The 23,311-nt window shown below is 33.9% G+C and overlaps 1 protein-coding gene across 2 annotated transcripts in view; it reads right to left on the bottom strand.

Annotated features, from left to right (window-relative positions):
• The window catches only part of LOC134228666 (uncharacterized), a 63,388-nt gene extending 45,327 nt beyond the window's left edge, over positions 1-18,061 (bottom strand). Inside the window, exons 1-13 of one of the 2 annotated variants that reach the window (XR_009984044.1) lie at positions 17,899-18,061; positions 14,406-14,595; positions 13,795-13,952; positions 9,577-10,086; positions 9,245-9,448; positions 8,894-9,067; positions 6,503-6,647; positions 5,875-5,993; positions 5,366-5,500; positions 5,120-5,216; positions 4,237-4,289; positions 2,276-3,727; positions 1,246-2,120 (exon numbers count right to left, since the gene is read on the bottom strand). Coding sequence is in view for 1 of the 2 variants with exons in the window: in XM_062710346.1 (XP_062566330.1) it covers positions 1,249-2,120; positions 2,276-3,727; positions 4,237-4,289; positions 5,120-5,216; positions 5,366-5,500; positions 5,875-5,993; positions 6,503-6,647; positions 8,894-9,067; positions 9,245-9,448; positions 9,577-10,086; positions 13,795-13,952; positions 14,406-14,595; positions 17,899-17,980 (4,191 nt within the window). In the remaining variant the exon portion in view is untranslated. Of the gene's footprint in view, positions 1-636; positions 2,121-2,275; positions 3,728-4,236; positions 4,290-5,119; positions 5,217-5,365; positions 5,501-5,874; positions 5,994-6,502; positions 6,648-8,893; positions 9,068-9,244; positions 9,449-9,576; positions 10,087-13,794; positions 13,953-14,405; positions 14,596-17,898 lie in introns of those variants that run through there. The other variant, XM_062710346.1, reaches the window with a different exon arrangement.
• Between the last annotated feature and the right edge of the window lie 5,250 nt (positions 18,062-23,311).

Here is a 23,311-nt window from a genome sequence, read left to right as displayed (position 1 = left end):
TTATAGAAATCTTAAGGTTTTTGATTTTTTTAAAATTTAGACAATCATGAACGTTTAATAGTTTTTTATCTTAAATACATCCGCATGCTGATTCTTTCTAATTAACAAAACTTTCAAAATACTTCCTTTACATTTATTTTGTTATAAGGGTTATTTTACGTTGTATGTTGAACCTTACTGTGTGTTTTAAAGATTTATTTTCCTAAATAAATTGGATAACACTTTTCTCTTCTCATAGCTTGAAGTGACTGGCGTTTTTTATTGTATTTACAATTACAGCTCATAAAATTAATGGTTGTTATATTTAATTCAGAAGACACTCATTTCATCATTTTTCAATTATTTGCTTCTTATTTTACGTATTAATTTGCAATTTAAAAGTCTCAATATTTCTTCAAATCATTTTGATTCACCGAAAGAATTAAGGGATGTATAATTATATCTAGCCATGTACATTTACGAAGCTGTCGAGCTTTTCGCCATCTTATGATATGTGCACCTATAAAGTACCAATATCAGCTTCACTTTGAGCTAACAAAGTATCAATACGAGTATCATACTCTCATTAGGACATCGATCTGCATACATCAAATTAGGAGACTGAATTTATAACTTTGTATGTTTAATACCAATATCTTAAATTACAACCGCATATCTTTTTATTCAAAAATATAAACAGTAAAATGCAATTAGATTAATTCAATTACTATCAAAGAATGCACTAAGCTTTTAAGGTAATAGCTATTTTACATGGCAGTATTTATACTATACATGTACTAGTAATACAACTATTTCAGTCATCACTGGCATCCCATTTAGAAATGAATGTTCATAGATGCACAAAATGAATTTCAGCATTAATATATTGATACATGTATAGAGAAAATCATATTGTAAGAGTACAATCAATCAGCCTCATGGAATTAATTACTGAACCACTAAAGATTTATCTTACTCCAAGTTTTTTTTTCTTTTTTTTTTGATAATTTCCTGGCTCAAATTTCATTTCGCATAAGAAACATCGTTTTGAAAAAAAATTAAAACAAAAAATTTCATCAGTTGCTTCAACATCTTTTTTTAAATCATACACCTCGATTTCAATCATATTATTTTTATTGTTACTATTTGAACTCTTGTATAACTATGCTGTCCTAGCGTAAAGTAGATATTTGTAATACTCATATTTCTATAACTATGTCAATAAGAAATAATTTAAAACAATATTCTTTGTAGTCTAATATCTACCTTTTAGGGGGATTCTTCATCTGTATTAGATTTTGGACTTTTGTATCCCATCGTGCCATACACCATTTGATAATGGTGTAGACACATACGAGATCTAGGTGACAACTGTTCAATCAACTCTGAAGTTTCATTAAACTGTGAGGATGACTGTTCTTCTTGATATACTTCACTATTTGTAGGTGTGGAATCTCTTTGGTCATGTTTTTCTGTACTGTTCTCAGTTTGAAGTTTAGTTTTGGCTTCTGGTGTATGATACTCCTCCGTGTTGTTACTGTCATTTTCCAGAGATTTCTGAAAATTCACGGACATTGTGCTAGAATTAGTCTCATCAGAATTCACCGAGTCGGTGCTATTCTCATTAGAAACATTTTTTATTGTTGATTGTGATTGGATTTGGCCAGACCGCTTTTCCTCTTCATTTCCGTTGGGTTTCCTTGGTTGGTTTAAAGCTTTTTTCAATTCAATCTTGGTAGCCTCATAATCAATCTTATTTTCAGGTTTACTCGATTTTACCAAGCACTTCCTGTGGTAAATTATCTCCTGTTCGTCATCATCTTCCTCCTGAGTGAAGCACTTACTTTTGTGATTGTTGAAAATAACTTCATCATCAAAGTCTTCACTCTGAAGCGCATTTCTCATATCTAGTGAAGACGACCTGTTTCTCATTGCTGGTGACTGCAGATCTTTAGATGAATTGACTGATGTAATACTGTGCTGAAACTGTCTAATGTCATCACTCTGATCCAATTTTCTATCTTCATCTCCTGTGCTCTGGTTCTGTGATGGTGTTGAGATGCTTCCTCTGGTGTCTCCAACTGCAAGTTCCTGCTTTGAAGCTGTGTGTGGCTGTTGATCTTTTTCAACACGATCACTACCTAAAAGAAAAGAAAAGAATCTAAAAAATCTTAAATCTGACAAATAACAAGTAATACTTTTGAAACTTCACTTAATATGTCATACTCTAGTGAGTCTTTAAAATTAATTATAAATAAAGGTTAAAGTTTGTCTAAGAGCTCTGGTTTTTCCATACCATGTAAATTGTCCTCTATAGCACGGTGGTACTGTTTGAACCTCTCTGCTGATCTTAGGGAGGCGATTTTATCTGCTTCATCGTCAATCATACTTTCCTGTCTATTCTTTTTCTTTAGGTATTTTCGATGGTAAACTATATCATGCTCATCGTCGCTGTTTTCTTCTGTAAAACTCTTACTACCTTTTTGATTGAGAACAACCTTTTCTTTCAGTTCAACTCTTCCAATTGCTTTTCTCATCTGTGTATCTGACAAAGACAATGATGATGACTGCAAACGTTTGGATGAAGGGACAGCATACACATTCTTTTGAAACTGCTGGAAATCTTGTCTCTGTATTACAACTGCGTCATCTTTGCCTTGCTTCAATAATGGTGTTGATGTCTTTTCTCTTATTTCTCGGGTATAATGATCTCTGGCAGCTTTTGACTTTGACATATCCTGAATGTAAACCATTCTTTTTGTCCTGTCCTCTACTATAGGGCTAATCTCTTCATTCTTTGTTCCAGTGGATTCGCCTCCAGAATTATAAAAATTAAACACATAATCAGGTTCCCTTTCTTCTGTTGCACTACTACTCTTGCCTTTTGGTTGATAACGGTGATATTTAAGACCACTGTTTAAGTTCTCAGAATGACTTGGTTCCAAAATATCGTCCTGGCTAATACTTTGAATCACATTTCTAAGATTAAGCCTTAGAGATTTTCTGCCACAGATGTCTGATGGGTGGCAATATTTTCCTGTTTCTGTGTTTATATTGCTCACATTTTTTTCCTGAAAAAAGGGCTCATCAAGCATATTACTTCGATTCCTATCATCAGAAAATTGTATATCATCATTTGGATATGAGCGAGTTTTTCTTGAGGGAGTCAAAGATTTATGAATCAAAGTGAAGTCCCTCATATTTGGATACTGCATCTGATTCCCTTCAGCAAAAGGCAGATACATATCCTCATATTCCTTGTCATCCATTTTCATTGACAGAACAGGTTTCATTTTCAAGTCTTTCTGGTTTGCAGTGTTGGGAAGTTTATAAGGCAAATTTTCATACACTGGTTCTTTTCTTGCAGCTTCAGTTGAAGAAACATTTTCATAAACGTTAATGTCCATGGGACTATTGTAGAACTCAGCATTAGCCTGTGGGCTAGTGTACCAGTTCTGGAGTTCCTCTGGAGTGGATGGATATACTTTATCCTTTCCAGGGTTGGTCTTTACAAATATTTTTTTCTGTACTGGGTCTCGCACTGATTGCCTTTTGTAAGATACATTGGCTTTTCTTGATTTCTGTGGGGACAAAATGTGTTCAATGTCTTTTTCCTCTATTTCTTGTAAGGAATCATCTCCGCTAACAACACTTTTGTTAATTTTACTCTTGTCTTCATTGATGACTTCTTTACTGAGCTTTTTACTTCGCTTTGAATTTTCCCTCCTGTATGATGGCTTTATTCTATCTATGCACAGTATGAGATTAATTTTTAGGAAAACTTATTTTATGTGTTCAGGGTTGGCCAGGAAATACAGGTAGGAATTACTAGTAGAAAAATACGAGTATTTTCAAAGTCTAAGGGGTTCTTTGGGTTCATTTTTGGACTTTAATTCACTACATGTCATCTGACTAGAGCATGACACAAATGATACTCAAGACTGGCATACTTATTAACTGTAACGTGATAACATGCATTTAAAATAGATTAATAGTAAACCAGAATTTATAAATCAGAGATGGTCCCAATAAGATGTACTACATAATTATAACTATGAAATACTGTATGTAGCTTTATATGTACTTATTCCTTATTTTCACATATTTCTCAGTAAATACCAGTAGTTCCCAGGAATTATCAGTATTTCCTGCTGCCCTGGGAAATATGAATATATTCCAAGTTTTATGCCAACCCTGCATATTTTGTGAAAAGAAAGTATTCCAATATCTATTTTAAAAGAATGAATTTAGAAATACCTTTTTTATTCCACTTGGGGGCATTTTCTTTCAAGCAGTCTTTCTTTGTTTTCCTTTAAAATAAGGCTTTTATATTTCTCAAGTTTATAATTTGTATTACTTGAAAGTGATAGAGTTAAAATGTTGATAAATAAAACTACTCACTAAACATCATTACATCTTACTTTAAAAGTGCATCTTAATGCATTCTAATTTATGAGTGTAAACAATCGTACATATAGCAATTTGGTGGGATAATTAAACCACAAACTTCAGAATGGGTATATCATGTGCTAGTCACTTCTGTCATTTGCCACGTAAATAAATAGATTTTTTCTTTGTCCAGATGTGCATGCTTAGTAAGAAGATTAACATTATATATCATACACATGCAAATCGAAATGATAATGCATATAACCATTTCGTAAAGTTTTATTATTATTAAATTTATGACTACAAAAATACCTACCAATTTACATCATAATAGACAGAAATAATTTACTATGACACCGATTTCTGATCATTAGCTTTAACGTACATGTAATATTTTTGGACCATATAATTTTTATTGTTCAATATGACAAAATAATGATTCTTTTTTGATAATTCTAAATAGTTGAATAGCAAACACAGTGTTTTCTGAATTGTGTTCTTTTCAAGGATGTTTTAAATGTTTTTGAACTAGATTTTTGGGAACTCGACAAACGATATGGATCTTAGTTTATACAGTTACATGTTATAGTTGTGGTTTATACAACGTACAGACATTTAGAAAGACTTTTTTCTAATTACAATTACCTTAATATTAACTCACCGACCACATAAGGCATCTGAATAAAAGTAATCTAACGTGATTTCTATATAAACGCGGGTATAAACCCGATGGTAAATTGCTAACTCTTACCTCAAACGTATCGCAGCCATTGTGATAATACAGAGCATTAAAACTAGCCCTGCACATACTGGAACTATAATCATAAAGGATCGTAGCTTCTTTGACGCTAAAAAAACATCGTAGGTATCAAATAACAAAAATTAAAGTTATTGACTATCAGTAATCAAAATATCACCGTTCCATAAAAATAATGGTTAATGTTTTGTTAGATTATATTGAGTTAAATTAAGTTATTTTTTTTATCACCATCATTACCTTTTTGACAGAATGTGCCATAATAACCAGAAGTACAAAGACAGACAAACGAGCTTGGTTTGCTGATTATTTCATATTTTCTTTCAATACATGTTCCTCTGTTCATACAAGGATCATCCTGGCAAGTCAGAATCGCTGCAAGGTAGAGATGTTTATATTACATACGGTACAAAGGGTTATTGTTGCAAACAACTTTGTACCATTTAAATTTACCAAGTTACAGTTCTGTTTTAAAAATTTTGCCGTGTTCTGTGAATATGGACCAGTTTAAATGTGCCCCACCGTTACTATGTCGAAATGCACGAAAATAAAAAGGGCGAAAATTTTATTTTTATACAGTTTGTCACAATGAAAATTTCCTATCACAGGGTCAACATTTAAAGTATTTATGTGCAATGCGATCTGTAATTTATTTATATATTACAAATCTAATTATGTATCACAGTACTCTACAACTGAAATTCAACTTAAAAGGAAATAAAGGAAAATAAAATAAAGGGAATAATTACTGATTTGTGCATTTCCTACGATATTCCTATTCAATACTGGAATAATGCAGTAATAAGTCCCCTCATCACCAACTAACGCTCGTTTTATGTGAAGCTTTCCATCCTTGGTAACAGATATTCTGAAGATAGAGGACAATTTATACAAAAACATTAAATTGTAAGTTTGAAATTTAAAATTTCAATTCATTCTAAAATGCCACGAGGCAAACGGATTACCTTACAGGTAAGGGGATCAACCCAAAGAAACAGTTTTAAAGTTTCAACAATATGTGTATTTTTTTATCTTAACCAAATTTTTCATATTTTAGACGCAAAAGTTTGAGTCATGGTAGAAAAATGACATGAGATACCATCAAATAATGAAAGCAAGTTTACTGAACAAGATCGATCTGGAAAACTCAAGGTGATTTGAGCTTATATTTTGATCTTGTTCATGCCATCATCTACTGCGCCACGTGACCTCGGTTTATACTTTATGTCCCACAGTGGGATTCGAACCCGCGACGTAAGGATCGACTCCTTACTTCGCAACACTAGAGCAGACGCTCTTACCACTGCGTCACACTTTTGAAAGTGTCTCTATTATGAATGTATAGTTTAATGAATGTATAGTTATAAACCGACCTACCTTCCTATTTTCTTTCCAGCCTTGTATCGCTTGCCACGGGGACCTACCCAATACATGGACTTGTGTACTGACCGATCCAAAGACTTACAACTCAAACTGGCGTTGTTTCCTTGAAAAATCTTGTACTCCGCTTCGGTTGTTCCTTCTAAAAAAAAGTACTTTTTTCTTGTGTAATGTAAATGATGAAGATCAGGAACAATGATAAATCTTATAAGTTTAGTGAAGAATATAAATGAAAACGGAGATATAAAGATTACAAAAAGTATAAACCAAGCTAAAAGTCCATTGAAACGATACATTTCAGAGCATAGCACATTCCCACCCCCTATTTTATAAGAGATGGGATTAGATGCCATGGAGGAGTAAGCATCTCCTGTCGACCGGTCACGTTCAGGCGAACGGCAAAAACGGTAGACCAGCTTACTTGGATATATCAATTGACACATGAATGAATATTGTAAATTGATCAAATGTTCATAAGAAGGTTTTTCAAAAAGATTAGTCATCCCCAGTCCTCCATAAAAAGTAGAAAGTGGATCACTTCAAACACTCTTGTCATGGTTCAATTCTTTATATGCCACACCGTCCTTGCAGAAATAAAACATATTTTATAATGGTAAAAAAAAGTATGTACAACGGAAGAAAAAAAGAAGCTACAAAAAAGTTTGTGCTCAACTTTAAAAATCAGCTAAAGGAACATTCGAAGAAGTACACAACATGAAGAGTTGAAGACGAATACCCGTTGTATAAAACAGTTTCCATGTGGTTGAAAAAGATTAAAGATGGAAGAGAAGTGTTAATATGACGTATGATCATGGAGACCAAAAACATTTGGAAATCAAAAAAATGAAAGAGTTGGTAGAGAGACAGATAATGTAAACTCTTGACTAAACTCGAATATTTGAGATATCAATGGGGAGCAGTTCATCATTTTGTGAAAAACCTATCATTGAATTTAATTTTGAATTACACATTTCCTACCGAGTGTAATGCCATAGTTTTGACTGCAAATTACGCCGTTTATCTGATCAATACAGAGGATTCCTTGTGACTGACTGAGACCAGTAGAAAGATGCTTACTAATGAAAACCTCCTGATCCCTTCTCTGCTGTTTCCAGGAGATTGAATTCTGCTCTTTTCACATCTGTATAGTAAATGTACCACCTACTTTAATTCTTTACTCCTTACCAATATATACTGTATATAAACAGCAGTAAAGGAGAAACGTCGGGAGTATATATACAATAGTATATGAGAGAAGGGGTTAAAATCAGTATGGAGGCACACAAAATCCAAGGGTTTTGAACATTTGAAATCACAAAATTTTACCTAAGTCAGTAACTTCAAAACGTACAATTTTTCAACACTTCATACCATTATTCCCCCATAAATTAAAGTCTCGGCTATTTGACATCATTTACAACTGCTTTTCAGTATAAAAAATGGAACTCGTAAATTACCTTCGTTATTGATCATTAGTAAAATTATTTTACTTAAAACATTCTGTCAATCTGATTGTACAAAAAAGTACTCTGAAATTCATGTTAACAAGACGTTGAGTTTCTGTCAAGACAGACGTGACAAACTATAAATGACCAAGCTATAATCATGGCGGGGTATAAAAATGTTTGTATAAATGATTGACGCTTTATTGTTTTGTTTTTGGAGAACAAGTCTTCCAACAATCTGTCGAAATTTTTCCCTCATATGGAGAGGCCACAACTTGCCGATGGAGAGCTACACTTTTTGGCCTATACTCGGCACTTGGGGGCATTGAACAGTGAGGGATCTTTTTCTTGCCAGCACTACTGCGACACGGGACCTCGGTTTATGTAGTCTCATCCGAAGCAGTCTGCACGTCCCACAGTAGAATTCGAACTCTCGACGTAAGGATCGAGTTCTTACTGAAGCGACTCTAGAGCTGACGCTAACCACTGCGCCACGCGGGCGACTATAACACTTTTGAATGTGTCTTTTTATGGATATACCTCTATTCTGTAACAAATTCTGAATCACGTTAATTTTTCCGCAAATTTTATGGTCCACACAATGACCTTGTCAGCGAATACAATCTATCAGTAGCTGACTGACGTTTTTCATGCTTACTGTTAGCCATGCTTTGCACACTGAATTGTCTACGGCTTCTTCCGTTTTTCTCAATCATGACAAGGAGCACACGCGGGTGGCAGAGGATGCTCACTTTTCAATGGCACCTTATCACCTTATCGACAAACTTCGTTTGCGTTTACACAATTATGATTATGCAAAAGTGATACTGGTATACTAATAAAAATTATTTTGAACTGATATAAATAATTATTTCAACTGACATGAATATGATTCAAACCCAAAATAACTCTAAAAAATAGTTAAAACTATACAAATACAAACCACATGCCGCCATAATACAGGCACGGGTCTTTTTGCGACTTCCTTTACACTTTATAATTGTTTTCCCGTGCGTGAACTCTCGCCGGTTTGAGTGACATTTTCTGTAGCTCTGTTCATTACCAAGACCACACGTTACTGAACACTGGGACCAGCTTCCCCAGGGTGTCCACTGTCCTGAAAAGGAACTTATAGAGTTATAACAGAAATCTTAGAAATGAGATCTTTTTAAAATCTAATTATGTTTTATCATTCCAGAAACTGGTGTTGCTTTTTTTTGAATTTTCATTATGAAAAAAATTGAATTGCCAAAGTTTCTCTCCACAAAAATGACATTGTAAATAAGATACTAACCATGTATGACACTTGGTCCAGTTGGTTTTGGTTTAGGAAGAAGCACTTCCTCGAGACATGGGCATTTCTTCACCTCTGAACTATGACCTTTGCACGGTTTATATGTATCTTCATTTACAAAACATGTTCTACTACGCGTGCTGAATGTCTTCCCCTTACAATTCTTGGAACAGGGGCTCCAGTTTCCCCACTCCGACCAATGAGCTGTGACCAATTGAGAAAGATATCAACATAAGATGTATAGGAAACTGAAATTATATCAAAATTGTCCTGCTTTGCTTCTTTTAAATATTGCAGTTGTACAATTTATTTAATTGGTTTGGAGTTTTTACCTTCCGTAAACATTTTGGGATGGGTTTTGTGCGCTGTTTTATTCATTTTCTTGAGAAGCTCCCAGATTTGAATGGTCCTGTTCTGGATCTGAGAATTGATCTTTTCTTTGTTATAGCTAGGATTAGACTCTACTTGACCCATGATGCTTGCTGCCATCAAACGGACGATTTGTGTTAGCTTTGCCAAGTGTGCCTCTGTAAAGTTCTCTTTAGTAAGCAGCGCCTTGATGCCGTTACTGATAGCATCACCGGGTGTTTGAGCTGCTGAAGGAACCACGAGAACGGAGACGTTTGATGAGTTATTCGGCCTTCCAATGGGTATCCATGCTCCTGGCTTTGTATTCCGAGTCGTGCTGTCAACAGACTGATTTTGGAGATAGATTCGGATTCTGGATATTAACTCGTTTCTGACGACAACGCTGTTGCTCGATTTACTGTTTAGGGTAGGCAACATGTACTCAAACATTCTCAATGCGTCTGTAACTTTCATTAGCTTACGATTGACAAGATCTGTTTGAAAAATAATTAATCAAGTTAAGGTAATTCCACCCTCCTGTGATGTCATAGGTTTTTGCAAAAGCTGTTATTAAATTAAATTCATACCCAATAGCACAATATATTTTGAAAGAATGGTTTTCCATAGATGTAATGATAAATATTGTTAAGTAAAAGAATTTAAAAAATGCATATTTCCTTTACTTAATAAATCATTCAATCTTTTAAAAATGTTGACAAGGGGAATAACTCCTGCACACGTAGCTTCATTCAGGCATTTTCTTTATCGTACTTCTAATGTAAAATAGTTTCCTTGATATTCACAATTCAAAGCAAGTATTTAGGAACTTTCAGCATCATAATTATGCATTTGACTCAGTTTTAAGGAAATATTTATGATACATGTGCTGTTTACAAAAAAATGTACGATTTTTCATCTTGACATATGCTTCTGATTATTTACGTCTCCCATCTTAAATAATATGGCGACTTATACATTTTTGGAAATAATTGGTAAATTCAAACTTTATTGAATGAAAATAAATTCAATTTTTGTACTTTTAACCATTAAAATTGTAAGGGTGGAAATAACTTTAAAAATACTAGTATCCCAACATTGAGAAATTTTAAAATGCGTACGGTGCTTTTCATTTGCTAGATGTTATAAAATTTTATAAGAAAAAAAATTGAAATTGTGCTGCAAGCGTAGAATTTTCAGTGGTACAGTTTGAAAAAAATGTTTAAAATAAAGCGAAAACGATTCAAGAAATATCGGTATAAATCAAACATACATCTTTGTGTCTATAACACAGGAGTTCGCGTACCCTATCAATTTAATTCTACCGATTTTTCAGTAAATTAAAAAAATACGTAATACCTATAATAAATAGGTATAAGGTTTTTTTTTTAATTTACTGACAATTTCGGTAAAATTGATAGGTACGCGAACTCATGTGCTGTGATCATATTAAGAAAATGAAAAAAACAACAACTAAAAAGTCGTAAAATCAATGGGAAAAGTCGTTATAACGAGATGAATAATCGTTTATTACGAAATATATACATTTGTGGTATCTTTCCACTATATAATCATACAGAGAGAAAATATCTTCAATTCCGTATGAAGTTTGTCGGAGGTCAAAGGTCAATACATGACCGAATCACACGGCGCATTAATATCTACCGTTACTTATAAATATAAACTTATTAAAATCAAAGTACTCAGAAGTACAGAGAGCCGGGCTCATTTACAGAGTAAAGGAATTTCTTACATGAATCATACGTTTATATTGTATTAACAGTTAAATAACAAGAATATCAGATTAAAAATTCTGATGAAAAAATTATTTTAAAACTAGCAATATAAATTATAAGACACTGACAGGGAGTTTTCGATCCAAATACCCCCGGTACCACAGTCCGATTTTGTCAGAATCAAAATTAATCTGGTACTACGGCTGAATGTAAACAAACAGGCCAGTCTGGTTCCCTCTCCTGTTTTTCCTCGTAGTGTAGTGTAGAGAACTACGATAACACTGATTATCAGAAACCCTTACGCTAATAATCTATGTTCTTTGACTTACGACTGAAGTTTTCAAAGTCAATACTACTAATGTTTATTTATTTAGATAAAACTTCGTTTTATTTATGTTGCTGTATTTAGCGTTTGTATTATCTCAGAAGCGGTTGAGAGTAAGAACTATATTTTTACACGTAACTTTAAAATGGCGACTATGGGGTTGACATCCTGTCTTGAACAGGATGACATAAGCCGGCAATTGCTCTTTGAGCAATAAGCCCGGCTAAAAATGACTTGCTTTTCATGTATAAAGATGAACAAAATAAGCAAGTGAGATAATTGTTTTATTCACAACGTGAACAAATACTTCATACATTTTTGGCGATCGATTTAACCTGTGAACATAGAGAATATACCGATAAAATCTAGCCTTTGTTTACACGTTGTATGTCACTTTTGTCAACTGCACAGTCTCTAACTTTTTAGTTTATCCTTATTTTTGTTAGACCTTAAGTTAAATCTTCATGATAAAAGCTAAAACTATATTTTTTCATAAAATTCTACTCACGATAAATAGGTAAATCTAATGGAAAATATCAAAGCATTGCAATCACGCCACGAACAGCTGAGAAACACCTCGATCGGCGCTGTCGTACTTCAAGTTCAATGTAAACTGTCTCCAGTGTCTCCGTGTTAACATCATAAATATGCCTTTAGTTACTGAAATCGTAGATTAAATGTTTTTGATCAAATTTAATACTTGATTGCAAATTAACTGGCTCGGACAAGTGTCTCAATCCATCGGATCCATCCATCCCTTTCAGGCGACCGAAATTCCTCCAACTTGTTATCATCAATTCTCGGACGTGTTTCCTGTGTCTTTTCAGCATTAATGATCAATTTTCACCAATAAAAGTATTCCCAGACAAAAATCTATTCCCTATTACTGATCACAAGTAGCCTTTAACAAAATATTCCCTTCGAAATAGAATTCCTAGCCTGATGAATTCGGAGCGTAACCGCCTTTCAAGCCGATTTACACCTTGCGTACTTTTGACGGAAATCTACGGCGACCGGTAGTGCAATATTTATATCCGAGTATATTTAATTTAATATTTAATTGTCCATCTCAAATGTATATATAAGTAATAAAATAACAAGTTTATAAACTTCATAACTGAAATAAAATTGAAGTGGGTTGGTACGTGATCAAATCTTCTGAGAAGGCCTTCGGCCTTCACAGGAAAATTTGTTCACGTGACAGTTAAAAATACATTATCAATATATCCATTGAAGTTTATAAACTTGTTATTTATTTCTTAAATAAAATGCGTTGTTACGATTAAATAAAGTTGTTATAACGAGTCGTTATTATAACTTTATAAAGTCGTTAAAACGAGAAAATAAAAATCGGCAGTACGACTAAATGAGATTTTAAAAAAAAGTGACTGCGAGATAAAAAGTCGTAAGATTCAGATAAAAATTCGTTATTACGAAATAACAAGTCATTAATTACAACATAATATGATATTATATACCAGTAGTTGTAATTATGAGATAAAATGAAATCGTTAATTTAAGTTTATGACTTCAATCAGAAAGTCGTATTAACGAGATAAATAGACATTACACGCATGAAAGTCGAATGTGGTCCTAAACAACTACATGTATTTTAAGTCATAATAATGACTTTTTATCTGTTTATTACAACTTTCTAAATCGTTATTTAAGGACTTTTTGTCTCGTAATATCGACTTTTAATCTTACTTTCTTGACTTGTTAAATTCATAATAACGACTTTTATCTCGTTTTTACGAATTTCTTCAGTTAACTCGTCTTTTTATCTTGCAATAACGACTGCTTACATGTGTCTCGATTTTCTAAAGTCGCTATAAGTTATAACGACTCTATATACCGTAATTTGACTTTTTGGGGGGAAAGCATAGCTTCCTTACGTTAGGGTTTACCGAATCAATGGTTTGCTAAAAATATTTATAAAGTCGCTGTTTCTTTTTGTCTCCAAAAGCACCTTTTCAAAATGATACTACCCAAAGAGCACATAGCATGATACATCAAGGGCTAATGTATTTCATCAATAATAATTCTCTTCGGTAAATAATTATTAATGACAATTAATTCATACAACTTATATAACTTGCAGTCTTTAACCAATCCAAGCAATGTCTAAGAGGTTTATTGATTACCTTTTACAGTTGTGAGTGACATTTTAGAAAACGAAATCGGCACCAAAATTGATTGCAGTTTCTTCGTCCCAGCAGTGTTCAAAATAAATAATTGAGCTTCCATCACGAAGAAACTTCCGTTGATCTTATTGTCCTGAAGAGAACACTTCAATCTCTGCCTAAACATAGATACGTACGATTATAAAAACTCTCAGTCGTCAAATATAAAACAGAGATTATAAGGAAATAAAACCATTTTTTAAAGTACATTAGTATAGACAAGTATATCGTATCACTAATCAGTACTGAATGATCACTTTCATAACACATGATCCAAAAATATGATGGTTGAAAAACAGATGATTTTAACATGTAACATGAAAGTTCTCTCTACATCTGGAATTATTAAATTAATATACGACTTGATCAATGCATCGGGCTCATGGTAAGCAGGGGATGTTTACTCCAACTAGGCACCAGATCCCACCTCTAGAATGTCTAGGGGTCCGTGATATATGCCCTCTTTAACTATTTGTATTATTCATATATTTATTAGATCGAATAGTCAGATAACTGCCGTTATTTATAAATCTTCATCATTTACATTTGATTAATTGGTTTCATGACTATACCTGCACTGAAATAGGAAAAACCTTTTGCCATTGTTCCGAACAGTCCAATATATCCGGAGCAGATTTCTTTGAACACACGATTTGATGTTGATAGCCGCTGTATATGTCTTCTGTGGGTACACATAGTTATATCTACAACCAGGCTTGACCACAGTCACGGTGGTGCATCCATTGATTAGCTTGTACGGACCTAAAACGACAAATTGCGAATTAACTGGAAAGGAAAAATATAGAAAATCAAAGATTACGAAGCTCACCTCGACGAATGTTATTAGTGTAAGTAATGCAAATCTCACATCATATTTCTTAATAGTTAGTACTTATCCCGACAACAATATTCTTGCAAGTTCTGTTTAACCCCTTACATGGCAAAAACACATTTATATGTGTCTAGCGTGAAAAACATGTATACATGTAGTGAAAACAAATATTCATAACTTTGTTCATACTGCTTATGTCTAGGACTTCAAGTTCATTGGATTGATCTATTCCAAAAACTTTAATCTGGTCTCTTGTTTGTGAAATATAGGCCGGTCAGATCCAGCATCCGAAGCAAGTCTGGTAGTGTCCATCCTTAGATGCATCATCCATGCAAGTTTGGTTCAGGTAGGGCTTAAGTTATAGTTACTTGGGAATGGAAATGTAGGTCAGATCCAGCATCCGAAGCAAGTCTGGTAGTATCCATCCTTAGATGCATCATCCATGCAAGTTTGGTTCAAGTAGGACTTAATAATTACTTGGGAATGAAAATGTGATCAGGTGCAGTATCCGAAGCAAATCTTGTAGTATCCATCCCTAGATGCATCATCCATTTAAGTTTGGTTCTTGTAGGGCTTATAGTTCATTCGGAATGGACCTGCTCAAAAAAATCTTCAACCTCGTCACTCATCTGGAACTTGATGTTGGTCAGATCCAGCATCCGAAGCAAGTCTGGTAATGTCCATCCCTTGATGCATCCTCCATGCAAGTTTGGTCTGGGTAGGGCTTATAATTCCTTGGAAATGGACCTGCTCCAAAATCTTGAACCTGGTCACTCATCTGGAAAATCTAGGTGAGATCCAGCATCCGAATGGTAGTTTCCATCCATAGATGCAGGTCCAGGTAGGGCTTATAGTTCCTTTGGAATGGACCTGCTCCAAAAACTTTAACCTGGTCACTCATCTGGAAAATGTAGGTCAGATCCAGCATCCGAAGCAAGTCCGGTAGTGTCCATCCCTACATGCATCATCCATGCAAGTTTGGTTCAGGTAGGGCTTATAGTTCCTTTGGAATGGACTTGCTCCTAAAACTTTATCCGGGACGCCGACGCCAACGCCGGGGGTAAAGCATAAGCTCATCGTCGAGGTGAGCTGAAAACATATACCGCTCATTTATGATTTTACGAGAAATTTATAATTAGGGGTTATTCAACATTGAGTGGCCAACTTTTCAATACCAACTTTCTTTCACTGCCAATTTTTCTGCATGTATATACATTACTACATTAAATTTTTCCTTGATATCACTTTACTGTGGTAAGAAGTGGGGGGGGGGGGGGCGGGGGAGGGGCAACCATCCCTTCAATGAACATTTTCAATAGTAAAGGTAATGTTGGGGAAAAAAGTGGGGGGTGGGCAGCCCCCCCCCCCTGCCCCGTTGCTACCTGCCTGTCTTAGTCCTAGGATCTTACTCTGAGAGATCGACGATTTTGAAGGGGGGGCTTGCAATTTTTTGGGAGTCAGTCTGATCGGTGAAGTACATCATTACATCATTTATTTCATTAAAATGATTGAGGACAGATTATTTTCTTCTTCACTGTGAAGAGACTCTAGTCTAAGCTCAGTTTCGTTTGAGGAGGATCGAAGAGGGTGGTATTTATTTAATTTGTATTGTAAGTTGAGGACAGATCATTTATTTCCCACATTCTGAGCAAAATTTTATTCATTTCCAAAATTTCTGCTCCCCCTTAAGTAAGAATCAAACGGTCGTCTTTTGTTAAACAGTAAGACTGTCGTCAAATAAGGTGTGCAAATTTTTAACATACAGCCCATAATGATATTGCTGTAAACTTAATAAATATATTTTTGACAATTATAAAACAAATGCCAATACGAAATTCATGCTTACATGTATTTTTATGTGGTTTTACTAAAATTGCACGAGCACTTGCTTGTAAAATTGAGAAGTTTTGAAAACAAGAGGCCCATGGGCCTTATAGGTCACCTGAGCATTATGCAACAACTTTCCAGTGATTGAATTTGATCCATGTTTTAAGCCAGATGCTATAGCATTTACAATTTTGATCATCATAACTATTCACTTAGCAGTTTCTTAGTTTGGTTACTTAATACCCATAGGCAGGGTAGGGGAACAAAAATGCATTTCAACAAATCAGTAATATTCAGCAATAATCAGTAGTGCCGCTACCACACATGAACCCTTGACTCTTAGGCCTAGATCCACACATTGCACAATTTTTGAAAAGGCATCCTTGCTTTTCAAAAGTATTTGATTAATACCAAGGAGCAGATTTCAAACAATTCATTATTTTTCAGTATATAAGTACACCCCCCCCCCCCCCCCGGTACTGTAACTGACCCTGGGGCCTTGAAATTCACAATTCTGGAAGATTAGGGCCCTTGCTCATAACTATATAGGTAGTTCATATGCTTAATACCCAGGAGCAGAGAAGAAAATATTCAAAGATTTAATGTTTTTTCACTATATAATCAATAGAGCCCCGCCCTAACACCAGAACCCATGACCCTGGGGCCATAAATTCACAATTTTGGTAGAGGCATTCTTGTTCATCATAACTATGTACTTAGTTAGTTTATTTAATACTTTGGAGCAGAGAAGAAGATTTTCAAAGAATTCGTGTATTTTCACTATATAATCAAAAGAACCCCGCCCTAACACCAGAACCCCTGACCCTGGGGCCATAAAATTCACAATTTTGGTAGAGGCACTCTTGCTCATCATAACTATGTACTTAGTTAGTTTATTTAATACCCAGGAGCAGAGAAGAAGATTTTCAAAGAAATAATGCATTTTCACTATATACTTATTTTGCCCCGCCCTAGCACAAGAACCCCTGACCCCAGGGCCATGAATTTCACAATTTTGGTAGAGGACTCAATGCTGATTACAATCATGCAAATAGTTTGACTGTTTGATGTCCAGGAGTAAAGAAGAAGATTTTTTTTAAAGATTTCATTAATTTAAATGGTTTTGGCCCCACCCACCCCACCCCAGGCCCCAGGGGGGCAGGGATCATGAAATTCACAATTTTTGTTCCCCTTCACCCATAGATGCTTTGTGCCAAATTTGGTTGAAATTGGTTCAGTGGTTGCAGAGAAGAAGCTGAAAATGTTCAAAAGTTTACGACCGATTGACGACGAACGACGTACGACGACGGACGAAAACAGATAGCAATAGGTCACCTGAGTGACTCAGGTGACCTAAAAAAAAACTGATAACTCGACTTGTCATAAAAAATCTTAGGTCTACTTACACTGGTTGCGAGGCGTGGAACACGGAAGTTCTTTAATGATGATGAAGAACATCAATGCCTGAAGGAGAAAATGCCGTTTCATTTTTCATGAGCATTTGATCCATGTCCTATAGGACCGATCATGCACAAGAAAATAGCATACATTTTTTCATAACAAAAGGTAAACGTCATAAATCGGCGGAAATGACGTCATAATGCTTCAAATCGTGCCACTTTGCGCACCTAGCCAAAGTAAAAATTTTATTTTTGAAAAGTAAAACTAACCGGCTTAATTAATTAGTTTGTTTGGTCTCACAATGAAACTGCAATGTCAAAAATTACAGAGAGCAATAAAGGGAAGGGTTGTCTCTAATACTTCAGATAAGCTTTTTACTTTTTATTTTATTCTTCTCAGTCCTTCTTTGGAAAAAAAAAGGGGGTGATAGTCAGAAAAGACCCGATTAAAAACACAGTGTTTGATCTACTCTTCAAATGCAACTGAAAGCCCTTAAAGAGATGAATTCATTGGCTGGTGTGATCAGTTTCAAACCATGGGAATCAAGCGCACTGAAAATAGTACAAAACAAGGGGAAAAATACATTATTATAACTGTTCCTACACAATGAAATTTTTATATTCGTCACTAGTCAAAATTAGAATTTTTATTTTATTATTTTTTTATTTTATTTTTTTGATAGTAGAGGACACATTTTTTAAGTATTCGCATTAGCGTCAGAAGCAAAATAAAAGGGGGCGGGGGTTATTGAAAGAGAAAAAAAGAATTAAACCTCAAAAACTGACACGCAAAGAAAAAAAAGAAAATATTAAATTATTCAAACGCAAAAATCCTCGTGTGTGTGTGATGGGGGGTTCAATTTTTTTCGTTACAATTTTTTTTTTAACCATACGACCAAGAATAAAAATTAAATCAGGTTAGAACTAAGAAGGAGGGTAGATTTCACTTTTTATTTTAATTAAAAATTTTAATTATATGTAGTTAAACGGTGTCCGCAACTATACAGTAAATAAGTTTAACATTGGTGCTAAATTCTGCATTCTACTGACAGCAAAGAAACACTTGGGAAATGCTAAAAACTGACTTGCGTGTAAAAAGTTAGATACCTCGGGCCTGCTCTAAACAAGTTTCAACAGTGAGTTATCGTTCATAACAACGAACCCAAGCTAGCAATGACAGGCATGCGCGAGTTATGGCACTTTCCTATTCTGCTCCATGCTAAATAGGTCATGTTTATAAGTGAATTAACAGCTTAAATTTCTGTGCATACTTTAATTTCTTGATTCAGATTAAAAGTTAAAAGACCATTTTGGATAATACATACATCGATTCCTGACAAAAGTGCGTAAAAAAATGCATAACACGAGATACTCGCACGGTTATATAGATAACAAAGACGTAATGGCGGCCATTATGTGAGAAAACCCTGATGTTATAAATAGGCATTATAATGCTTAAGCACGTGATATTAGACAGTCATATGAATGTTTTACGAAGGCTGAAAGATAGAGATTTCTAAAAACATCTTGGGTACGTAGATCAAGTCCCATAAATAGAAATTTAAAGCGAAAGTAGATGACATATCGTGTTCAACTTCGTTTCTTTCGTTAATTTGCCGTTTTGACAATACTTTGACAGCAATAAACAGAAGGAGAAATCATTTTTCTTTCATTTGGTATATAGTTTCTTAAAATAAATCGTTGCGCATAGGTGCGCAATGAGCTTTAACCAGTTATGCTTGACAAAAACGTCGACATTTTTAACAGGGGCAGATAACTGAAATTCCCGCGCAACATCGGAGATTTTGAGGAGGCATTATTTCTAAGTTGTATATTTGTTGATCAATGTCAATCTCAAGCTGTTATATTCTTACAATGTTAAAAACAGATAATAAAGTAAATAAAATGCATGATTTTAATTAATCAGATCTATGAACTTTGATTAGTATCACTGCATTCTGCAACTTTAGGATACCATTTGCAATAATTGGTGTAATGTATGGATAATTATAATTATTATAATAGATCTATATGTTTTCATTTTTTTAAATTCATATATTTCTTTTAAACAATTTTTATAACAGAATATCAAGTGATTGAACAGATTAAGAGGACCTCGAGTTCATACTTGGAATTTCTTTTTCAGGAATTTTTTTTTTATCAGATTTATACACATGTACCAGTATATCGTACAGCTAGATTAGCATTATTTTAAAATTTGAATTGCTCAAAATAAAAACAATGAATGCTAATACTTTTGAAGTGTTGTTTAAATATTATATTTATATTTTAATCAAATTGTTTCAACAAAAAAGAAATAAAAATATTCTAACAATATTATTTTGCAATATTTAATAATACATTTTTATAACAACATATTTAAAGATATAATAATTTAAAATCCATGAGTATGTAAACAAAATCTAAATAATATTCTTTGCTGATGTGTACTTCATTAAAAGTACTCATGTTCTATCTTACTAAGTGCCTGGTTTCCCTATTTGGTATAACATTAAGTATAATTCCGAAGATCCTACAATTTATACTTATAAAATGAAAAATGATCTGGAATCAGGGGCTTGAAAACAAAAGTTTAATAGATTTTGCATTTGATTCTCAAAGTAAAATCAGCAGTAAATGCTGTCATTATTTAAAATTGTTTAAAATGAATATCAATTTACATTTCTTCAAGTGTTATTATTATTTTTTTTTACAACCGAAAAATTGGCAGAAAACACGAAATGCTACTGAATTTCAAATACTTATATCTTTTTTGTACATTGACCAATCTGAATAACCTTTACACCATTGAAATCCTTGTAAACTGACCTTTCTTTTGATGTAAAATAAGTGTGGTTTCAAAATTATTTTAAAAATTGCCTGTTATTGCTACCCAAGCAGCAGTTGAAAGGCCTACCAATGTTCATTGCCTTGATTATGTCTATCTTTGTAAAAAAAAAAAAAAAAAAAAAAAAAAAAAAAAAAGAGGTAGTTTTCAGGCCCCCCTCCCCCGGCCCCCCCCCCCCCCCCCCCCCCCCCCGGTTCCGACGCCTTTGAATAAAAAAAAAGATTATGTAAGTTCTGATGGCGGATAAGATTCTCCCTTTTAATATACACAAATAGACATTAAGAATTAAAAAAAAAAGTCTTGAATATTTAACTTTTTTTATGCCCCCGTAATCGAATTTTTTGGTTTATTTTTTACCTTGTCATTCCGTTTAGGTGTATTTTGTCTGCAAAAATTTAAACCTTGCCCATTTAAAGATCAAACTTAATAACTTAAAAAACTGTTTGTTGAACACATTGCCGACTTTAATTATTAGAATGGGATATTTTTTTCTCTTTTTTATTTTGAAAAAAAATGTAATTTTCCAATTTTTTGTAAGTTAACAAATAACTAAAAATAGGTACTTAAACACTTGTTTTAAGTTATAACCTACGGAATCCCGTTTAGGCCTCTTCAGTGAAAGAAATATTTTTTTATTGCTTTTATTTGCAATAATTTTTTCTTCTCTGAATGAGATATATGGAGATAACGAACAGTATTCAAACTCAAAAAACCATTAAACAATACAAAGAACTATATGCGGTATTAACCAACATTTGCCCCCCAAAATCAAACTTTGATGGAGTAATATTTAATTAAGTCCTTAAACAGGGGAGTATATGCTAACTTCAAAGCACTGAATAATTTCATAAGTAATGACGTCATATGTACGTACTGACGTCACAAATATGACGTAAATTTCAGTTTTTTATGAATTTTGCAGAAAAATGTACATATTTCGTCGATATTTTAAATAAAAGTCACCGAGCGCATGTGTGTTCAGGATAAATATTTTGATATAATGTGTAGAATGATAATATCAATGAAATATGTCAATATTGTTCCTGAACACACATGCGCTCTATAAATTTTAAAGCTTAAATTGTTGAAATTTTGTCCATTTTGTCCTCTTTCTGAAAAAGGATATAAAATCGGACTAGTTTGTGACGTCATAAAAACAGAAATTGTGAATACACTGCTCTGGAACTATAATATTTTCTGTTAACTAATATTTCTCGTACAATTTATTGAATTCAGCACATTTCAGGAAGTTTTCAAAATTTGACTTTTGTGGGGGCAAACATATGCAATATACCGCATATAGTTCTTTAGAAGCAGAGCAAACATTGACATCCAAAACAGGTTGCATCAGGTGTCATGGAGGAGTGGACATCCCCTGCCGACCGGTCACACCCGCCGTATGCTCCTTGTCATGATTGGAAAATAGCAGAAAATCCGTCGATAAATCAGTGAGTATATACTGGTCTAACGATTAGTATGATTAACATCAGGCAATCAGCAATTGACTTAATGATAAACTGTATTTGCTGACAAGGACATTGTGTCGACCATAGAACTTATGAATTGATGACTTTAAACGAGACTGTTAATATTCTTGTTTCAGCAACTTGTTTGTCAAAAATTACCCTCGTTTTAAAAATTGTAGACCATGCTCTTGGTATCATATCAACTGAGAGAAATAAACCCTGTAAGCAGGTGATGAAGTTATTTTGCTGTACAAGTAAGGTATATAAGCACTCTTGCAAATCAAAACAATACTTATGCCCTGTTCACACGGAGAGTTTAATTCGCAGTAAATTAATGCGAAGTAAACTAATGCGAATCAAACTAATGCGAATTAAATTGCGTTCACACGAAGCTAATGTGAAGTAAACTAATTCGAATTAAAACTTTACTTCTGCAGCCCGGCATCAGCACGGCTATTATGACGTCATTTGCAAATCACGTCACCTTCTGCAGAAGCAGATCCATTGACATAGTGTCAAAGTGTCTGTACACACATTTTAATGATTAACAAAATTTCCCTTAGTTTTTCACTCAAAAATAGCACAAGTACCTATGGCTGACCACCGACAAGTGGTATTTGACTAAATTTTGCCATTACGCATGCGTCAGAATTTAATTCGAATTAGCTTCGCTTAGCGTTCACACGGAGCTAATGCGAAGTAATTTAATGCGCAGTAAACTAATTAGAATTAGACTAATTCGCATTAAATTCTCCGTGTGAACGCTAAGCGAAGCTAATTCGCAGTAACTTTACGTTTAATTCGAATTAAACTCTCCATGTGAACAGGGCATTAAAACAGAAAAAAAATGTCATAAAGTGGAGGTATCACGTACTAGCTTAAAGGACCAGGGGCCCGTTTTACAAAAGGACTTACGACTTAACACCAAATCTAATTCTTCATATAACTTTTTAATTAACATTGTATCAAAAATTACTTTAAACTTTTTAAAAGGAAAGTGGAAAGAAATTTTTACACGACCAATTTTAAAGAGAATTAGAAATTTTGCAAAAATTTACATGAAGTTTTTGGTCTTAGTCGTAAGCTCTTTTGTAAAACGGGCCAC

Source organism: Saccostrea cucullata, unplaced genomic scaffold (assembly GCF_032062105.1).
Source record: "Saccostrea cucullata isolate Sc308-1 unplaced genomic scaffold, CSIRO_AGI_Scuc_v1 ctg131, whole genome shotgun sequence".
NCBI lineage: Eukaryota > Metazoa > Mollusca > Bivalvia > Ostreida > Ostreidae > Saccostrea > Saccostrea cuccullata.
Note: the sequence above shows the minus strand (reverse complement) of the source record. Positions and strands in the feature narration are given on the sequence as shown.